We start from the raw sequence: 8868 nt of genomic DNA, 5'->3' as shown, positions 1-8868 counted from the left end.
CATGTGAAAGTCCCCCAACATGCTCCCTTCCTCGTGCATGCAGCTTCAGAATGTCATGCAATCTGAAGTAGTCACATAATGTATTTTTTATGCCCCCAAAATACAATCTTAGACACAGTTAGTTCTATATGTAAAAAAAAAATAAAAGCCATAATGTCCATCTGCACACAGCTCCAGAATGCCGCAACTCTGCCCACTCAGGGTCGTGTGTACAATACCCAGCCTTCAGCCACAACCTCACCAGCAGCTGCAGCACAACCCTGCCCTCTGATACCCGAGCTGACCCGGACAGAGTAGGCGCCGCCCCTTCCGGTGACGTCATTCCCTCAAAAAATCAACTCCGATCTAGTCGCTACCGTCATCACAGGTCCTGCAGCTCAAAGACAGTATTCATCTGCCAGAAGTAGCTCACAGATGTCAGGTTCGCCTGAGGTGATTCAGGTAAGAGGTGGAAGTAATGCTGAGAGAGAGAGCTGGGCAGCTGCTAATGTAATTACATATGTGTGTGTGTATATATATATATATATATATATATATATATATATATTTATATATATTATGCAGAGGTGTAGCTAGGGTTTTGATTCAGGGGGGCAAAACTTCTGAGTGGGCCCCTAACCATGTATGGTAACCCTGATTACAGCTATGGTGGCGTACCCAGATAGTGTATGTAGGAAAACCTCAACAGATGACCGCACTGTTACTAAAAATAATCTGTATAGAAAGACCAGCACTAATACTACTGCCATATGGTGACATATTGCTAGATACCAGTCCTGCAGAACATATAAGAGATCACAGCACAGTTATATATAGTAACTTACAGCTGATGTTCTTTCTGATTAAATTGTTCGCTTTTCCCGTCTTTTTCATCTGGCCCAGACCGACACGACGACTTCTCCAGCCAAGACTCAGAGTCTCAGGTCTGCAGAGATCACAACAAAGACACATTTGACTCCTTACATTTCAGGCACCGTCCCCATCTATTCCCAACCTGCACAAACGCCTCATGCTGCTGATACCCCAATACTGAGCCGCTGATGCCGTGTCCCTATTAGTGCACCTGCTGTGTGCCCTCTAGATGGTAAAACAAACCTCTAGAATATAGTAATGCCATGTGCAAGTGCCCTTATTGTGCCCCATATAAAGTAATAGTGCCCTCTGTGTGCCCCTTTGACAGTCACAATAACCTGAGTTCCCCTATAACGATAAGTGCCCACTTAACATTAAAGAATGGCTTGAGTCTCCCCCCATGTACAGCTCCTTTATACACAGTATGATGCTCTCCTATACACAGTATAATGCTCCCTCAACTTATAGTACCCCACACATTATACTGACCCCTTAGTAGACTCCAAACTGATGGCTCCAACACTGTATGATGGCCCCCACACTGCACAAAGACTCCACATTATCTCCCACACTGTATGATGGCCCCCACAATGTGCAAAGACCCCACATTATCTCCCACACTGTATGATGGCCCCCACACTGTGCAAAGACCCCACATTATCTCCCACACTGTATGATGGCCCCCACATTATACAAAGACCCTACATTATCTCCCACACTGTATGATGGCCCCCACACTGTGCAAAGACCCCACATTATCTCCCACACTGTATGATGGCCCCCACACTGTGCAAAGACCCCACATTATCTCCCACACTGTATGATGGCCCCCACACTATACAAAGACCCCACGTTATCTCCCACACTGTAGGAAATCCCCCACACTGTGCAAAGACCCCACATTATCTCCCACACTGTATGATGGCCCCCACACTGTGCAAAGACCCCACATTATCTCCCAAACTGTATGACCCTAACTGTAATCCCCACACTGTATAAATAGCCTACATATAGTATAATGCACCAGATAGTCCTCCATATAGTATAATCCCCTCATAGGCAAAGTCCGTAGCATAATCCCCCCCCCCCCATAGGCACTCCGTAGCATAATCCCCTGCAGCAGGATGATAGTTTGTGGAGACACTATGTCACATCCAGTTTCACTTGCAGTACAGAATGGATCAGTCATGACCATTTCTTCAAATGTCTCCTGAGCTATTTTTCAACATGTCATCTCCAGGCCGCATGTTGTTTCTGCTATTGTGAGCAGCCTGCATGGCCGAAATGTGTTACCATGGCCTGCAGCATCTGCTTCCCAAAGATATGATAAACCACAGTTAGGTTAAGTTCACACGATGCGTTTTTGACGCGTTTTCCCGCCGCAGAAGCGCTGCGAAAAGGCTTGTTAATACGTGTGCCAGGTATAGCAATGCGAATCCAGATGTGCTGTGCACATGATGCGGAAATTTCCACTCTGGATTCGGATTGTGGTAAAAACCGCAGCATGTCCATTGTTTGGGCTTTTCCGCCGCAAATTTGTGCTCATTGACTTGCATTGAGTGGCAGCAAACCCGCAAGTATAATATCTATACCTGCAGATATGCTGAGTTTCAATGAAAATCAATAGGCGCGAATTCACGCTGAAACACGCTGCGGGTGGTACCCGGGTTGGGAGAGGAGGACTGCATTTCCTCTCATCCTACCGCCGCTCTCGATGATAAGCGAGAGCGGCGTGGATAGGAGGAGCAGTAGTCAGCTCTGCCCAGCGTGTGTGCCCGCTGTAAAGTAAAAATAAAAAAAATAAACCTCTATACTCACTATACTCACCTGTACGGCAGTGATCCTCTCCTCCCGGTGGCCGACGGTATACTGCGGGGAAATTTCTGCTTCAAATACGCATAGTGCGCACATAGCCTTAAGGCTGGGTGCCCACGTAGCGTTTTTCATGCGTTTCCGCAGCGTAAACGCTTGTGAAACGCTAGGTAATCTGCACCCCATGGTCCCCAAGGGGATTCCGCATGTCCTTTGCACATGCTGCGGATTTTTCCGCAGCGTTTCTGCAGCGCTCATAAATCCGCAGCATGTCATTTAATTTTGCGGAAGCGCCGCCATTGACTTGCATTGAGACGCATAGAAACCGCGACTGTACATTTCTACAAGCGGCTTCTATGCGTCTCTATGTGCGGATGGCACCCAAGTCTGGAGGAGAGGAGACTCTCATCCAGACCTGGGTACCATTGTACCTGTAAAAAAAAGAATAAAATAATAAATAAAGTTTATACTCACCTGTCCGGCGTCTTCTCTCTGAATGCCAGCAGCGCTGAAGGACCTTCGGTGACGTCACAGTCATGTGACCGCAGGCCCTTCACCGCTCTGTCTCGCGATATGCCGGCAGCCGGGAACCAGCCAGGAACGAGCACTGCTGCACACACCGGGGCCTCGGGGGTGAGTATAGCTTTATTTTATTTTTACGGTTCACACTGTATAAATCCATGCCGTTTGCATGGATTTATACAGTGTGACCTAGTTGTCAAGCACTTTCCAAGTGATGCTATCGCCTGGAAAGCGCTTGTCAATCTGCATGCGGAAACGCATGTGGATCCGCATGTATTCTGCAGGAAAAACGCATGCACAATCTGCATGTACAATCTGCATGCGTTTTTTTCTGCCAGGGAGATGCAGAAATGATGCAGAAATTTTCTACTTCATTTCTGCATCGTGGGCACATAGCCTAATTTAGGTTTTAAGGGGGGGGGGGGGGGCAATTACTTCTTTTAACACACGGCCTAATATTTAAATTTGTTTTCTGATCTGAAACATTTAAGTGTGAGAACAGGCAAAAGAATAAGAAGTCAGGAAGGGGTGAACACTTTTTCACACCACTGTATAATGTTGGTGCTTATTTTCCTAGGGCATCTCTTTATAATTTTTCAGAAAGTGCTACTTGATGGTGACATAGTATTTATTGTTTGGATTATGATGGATAATTGTACCCCTTATTCATCTAAACCACATTATTTCTATCATTTATAGATTGTTTGAGAGACCTCATGACTGTAATCAGCGGACTGTCTGTGAAAGATCCATGACTGAAAATGGACAAGAGTCACGTGACTGAGAAGATATTAAATTTCGCCGTGGAGATCATCTACCTTCTGATTGGAGAGGTGAGGCATTTTGGGATGCGCAGTTTGTCACACGATTTTAATGGGGTTGTCCGGTCCAACTCTATAAGTCTGCAGTCACTCTGTGAATGAGGTCTTGTTTTTTTGTGGGACAAGTTGTGGTATTAAATGGCACTATTCATTTTACCATATAATTTACTGAAAAATGGGGGGAAAAAAAAGTCCCAAGTTAAGGTAAAATGGCAATAAAGAATCCAACACCAACATTGTTTTTTTTTCTATTTTGTTTTCATGACATTTCATTGTACAGTTCAAATTACCTGGCAATATGATTACAGCAATGCCAAATTTATTTTTTGTTTAAGTGGTTAATAAAAAAAATCTATATTGTGTAAAAAAATTGTTTTGTCTTTTTTTTTCTTTGGAGTTTAACACTCTGTTTGAAGTTTAACACATATGGTTTTGACAATTTGATATTTTAATAGATATCACTCTCTCGGGTATGTTGTTTTTTTTATTATTTCTCTTTGATGGAGATGACTCAAGATTGTTTGTTTGCATTTTATTTTTTTATATTTTTGAAAACGTATTTATTTTTTAGCCCCCTTAGGGGACTTGAGCCTGCAATCATTTTATTGCTCATACTATATACCACAGTATTGCAGTATATAGTGAAATTGCGGTTCTCCAATGACACCCATACTGTAGCTGAGTCTCACAGACTGGGTTTAGGCAGTTATGCGGGGCTTCAGCAGACCCCCAGCTGCCGTGGTACCGCATTGACTCTCTGTGGAAGCGTTGTAGCTTTAGACAGATGCCAGCTATGTTAAACAGCTAGCATCTACCTGGTATTAAGCAGGCTCAGCTCCTGAGCCTGCTTCATACAGCCCTTAGCATCCTATGACATAAAGCATATCTACTAGCTAGTTAGAGGGTTAATATTTATCAGGGTTTTCCATCATACACAGGATTACACAGTAGTAAGAAAGACATCTGATAAGTGTGTGGACCCCTGCATATTAGGAAGATGGAGCAGGATACAGAGCCCCATCATGGAGCTGCCTCCTCACCCACTGATCCTTGAGTACAATGATCAGAAGATACTAGAACTCGCCAACAAGATGATTGAGCTGCTGACTGGAGAGGTGAGATCTGCTGGGAATACTGGGGCATTTTTTTTTATCTTGCTTAAATGGCACCATTAATTTCCACAGCACTTTACAAAGATCAGCATCGCTGTTCCCATCGGGTGTCACAACCTAAATTCCCTATCAGTATGTCTTTGGAGCGTGGGAGGAAAACGGAGAACCCGGAGGAAACCTACACAAACATGGGGAGAACATACAGAATCCTTGCAGATGTTGTCCTTGGTGGGATTTGAACCCAGGACCCCAGTGCTGTAAAGCAACAGTTCTATCTACTGAGCCACCATGCACTGTACAGTAAAATAAGGATTTGTAGCGGAAATTTAATAAGACGCCTTTTATACATCAGTCTTAATAAAAAGCCAGCTGGAGTGAGATGTGCATACCACTTAAGAAATGAGGTGCATCATTGGCAGTCTGTGTACCAGAAAATCAAATCTATATCATATTTTTGGAGTAAATTATAATGAATAAAGAGAAAATTTCAGCTCACCCCTGAGATGTAATCCCAGTCTGGCATGGAGCACGGAGTCCTCGCTGCTGCACAGCGCCTGGGTCAATGAGGAAGTGAAGATGGATCCAGCTCAACACACCAGGCAATTAATTAAAATTCAACAATCTTTATTGGCAAATCCTTTTAAAAACTTTTAGAAAAGACACAAAATGGACATCTCAGACGACAAAGCATATATTATGGGGTGGTGTGTATAAAATATACCATACGCGTTTCGAGTGAAAAATTCTTGATAGCCAGTGTGCAAGAGTTTTTCACTCGAAACACGTATGGTATAATTTATTTAATACTTATTTTCCACCAAAATTTGAAAAAAAAATTTCCAAATCAGACAATGTGATTTTCAGGATTTGTTTTCTCATTTTGTCTTATAGTTGAGGTCTACCTATGATGTCAATTACAGGCCTCTCTCATCATTTTAAGTGGGAGAACTTGCACAATTGGTGGCTGACTAAATACTTTTTTCCCCACTCATTGTGTGTCAGGTCCCTATAAGGTGTCAGGATGTCACTGTCCATTTCTCCATGGAGGAGTGGGAGTATATAGGAGGACACAAGGATCTGTACAAGGACGTCATGATGGAGATGCACCAGACCCTCACATCACTGGGTAAGTGGGTATTTTCACTGTACAGAAGAGAGCAGCTAGGGTTATATAACCCTGGTGTATCCAGTCACTATGTGTGTGTTTCCCACAGAAGGATCCAGTAAGAGAAATCCACCAGAAAGATGTCTCAGTCCTCTGAATTCCCATGATTGCGCAGAGAAAAGTCTAAATATTCCACAGGCTCATCAGGTAAAAATAGCTGAGGTCTCACCAAATATCGAATACGTCTATGCAGTAAACCAAAGTTATGCTTAATGATTTAATTTTATCTGTTTAGGTGGACAATTTGGTTGATATTAAAGTTGAAGTTATAGATGATGAAAACGATACTTACGTGATAGCTGATCAGCAATGTAAGGAGGGTTTGATTTTTAGTATCAGTTTTGAGGGTCACCGAGATACTCGCTATATAATCACACAAATAAATAATGTATTGAGTCACTGTGTGTCTTCTACAGATGGATCCAATAGGAGAAATCCACCAGAGAGATGTCCCAGTCCTCTGTATTCTTTGAACTGTCCTGCAGAAAATCACAGTGTCCCACAGGATCCACAGGTAGTCGGCATCGAGGTTTTCTCATATAGCAAGCTTGGCTTATTAAACCATTGATTTTAGAGGGAGTCTGTCAGCACAGAATGACTGTTCAAACCAAGTACAGACTCTTGGTGCATCATGGTGTGGTCATACTTTTTGTTTTCCATCTATCTCCACCTTTAACTGGCTCTATAAAACCAGAACTGTCAATCAAGAAAGAGGGGGAAAATAGGTGGGAAGTTGCACTTAAATGTTTGGCCACGCCAAGGGTGCACCGAGCACCTGTACGTAGTTTGAACAGTCCTTCTGTGCAGACAAAGTCCTTTTAAACCTTTGTTTCTGTTTAGGATGAAGATCTGCTTAATATTAAAGTTGTTATAGAGGAAGAAGAAGATGAGATGTATACGAAGGATGATAGGCAATTTAAGCAGGAGGAAATTCCAGTAGATATCTGTCAAGGTGAGCAATGACCAAGATAAAAGGTTGTCATGTTCTGCATGTTCTGTCGCTACATCAACCTCAGTGGAAACTGGAAGAGTCTGTCCAGTGGTGGGGTTAGCGACAATCAGCCCTTCTAGTATCCTTACATCATTGTTTAATAAATGGTCAAATCGCAAGAAATTCAGATAGCGGGGACAGCAGCTGTGCCATAAAATGGCCAATTTTCCAACAGGCAAGCAATATTTAAAAGACAGTTGCTCTTTACCAGACCAGCAAAGTATGGGAAGAGAAGAAATACATGTAAATCTCCTCTTGTTAACACTGGCCTCACTATTTACTGCAAAACACACAGTGTAATAAAGCCATTAACTAACCACAAGGTATTTTCATAAAGCATATTTATAGTGTTAAAATTCTGTATAACACAATATATGACAGTCCACATGACATCCAAATGGACAGCATAGCTGAGCTTAAGATTAGCATTGTTTGGTTATCCTTTAACAATAAATCAGCTAAGAAGATCATTCTGGATAAGAGCTAAAAGAACCAGCCATCAGACAAGCTCTCTGATGAACTTCGTTCTAATGCTTGCTCTGTAATGATAGTGGTCATGTTTAATGAAACTCTAATGCAACAATGCTTTTTACCCCAAAATACATACATTTGTGTAAAAAATGCTCTTAGAGGGTGTCCATATCCTATACATTTTTGGGACAATAGTTATTAGCTTTCAGTATATTGTGAACACAAATAAGTGTTTCCTGTTCATCTTACGGCAGCATAGCAATGGGTTAGGTTTACTTCAGTCCTAACGAACAGAGCATAGATTAGCAGTAGTTTAAAATAAGGACAACATATAAGAATCATGTTCACACTAAGCATGCTTTTTTTGTTCTGTCCTAGAACAAATATAGTTTCCTCTGGGATTGCTACCTTATACTAATTCCACAAGTACTATGGTGTGTGTGTGTAATATATACACATACATTCATACTGGGGCACTGTTATGTACATGAAATGTAACCATGCTGTGCATCAGGGTTTTTTTTCCATTTTTGCCCACCCAAACCAAACAACACCCACTCTTCAATTTAATTGGCTAATTGTGAGTGGGCAGAATTTCAGCCATGGGTGGGCGGGGTTTCAGCGGCATCATCGTTATCTTAAATATGTGTTCACCTATGGTAATAGAAATCCATTTAGGATCCAAAAGAGCCGGCTCTTTTTGGTGAGCGGAGCAAGATCACCAAGACGAGCTGTACTGCCCATCACTAACTGCCACATAATAAACCTGCTTCCTTCTTCTTATAGAAACACTCCTGGTGTTTCTAATCAAACACTGCAGAGCTGGGATTTAACCCTGTCCTTCCCAGCTATGATGCATACCCCTCTCCCTCCTCTGCCCAAAGCCTAGGGCTGGGCACCGTCTGCCACCCCACAGTGCCAACAGGGTAGTCACTCTATAAAAACTGATTATTGGCTCCCAGCTCCTGGGACAACACCATTCACACATGGCTCTGCTATCTACAGCTTACACACAGAGCTCTGCTATCTACAGACTACGTGCAATGTTCTGTTACCTACAGCCTCACACAGTGCACACTTCACTACCAATGCCAACACATCAAAAAGCTAAAAACTCATTGT

General features: G+C 42.7%; 1 protein-coding gene across 1 annotated transcript in view; it reads left to right on the top strand.

Annotated features, from left to right (window-relative positions):
• The first annotated feature begins 295 nt into the window (after positions 1-295).
• The window catches only part of LOC141273005 (uncharacterized), a 57697-nt gene continuing 49124 nt past the window's right edge, over positions 296-8868 (top strand). Inside the window, exons 1-9 of the mRNA XM_073684285.1 lie at positions 296-441; positions 3886-4019; positions 4946-5122; positions 5192-5347; positions 6122-6245; positions 6334-6431; positions 6520-6595; positions 6701-6798; positions 7125-7236. Coding sequence (XP_073540386.1) covers positions 3948-4019; positions 4946-5122; positions 5192-5347; positions 6122-6245; positions 6334-6431; positions 6520-6595; positions 6701-6798; positions 7125-7236 — 913 coding nt within the window. The 5' untranslated portion in view covers positions 296-441; positions 3886-3947. The remainder of the gene's footprint in view (positions 442-3885; positions 4020-4945; positions 5123-5191; positions 5348-6121; positions 6246-6333; positions 6432-6519; positions 6596-6700; positions 6799-7124; positions 7237-8868) is intronic.

This window comes from Phyllobates terribilis, unplaced genomic scaffold (assembly GCF_046119375.1).
Source record: "Phyllobates terribilis strain yellow unplaced genomic scaffold, ASM4611937v1 Scaffold_5__5_contigs__length_657084704, whole genome shotgun sequence".
NCBI classification, from domain to species: domain Eukaryota; kingdom Metazoa; phylum Chordata; class Amphibia; order Anura; family Dendrobatidae; genus Phyllobates; species Phyllobates terribilis.
The sequence above is the reverse complement of the archived record's forward strand: the minus strand, read 5'-3'. Positions and strand labels throughout refer to the sequence as shown.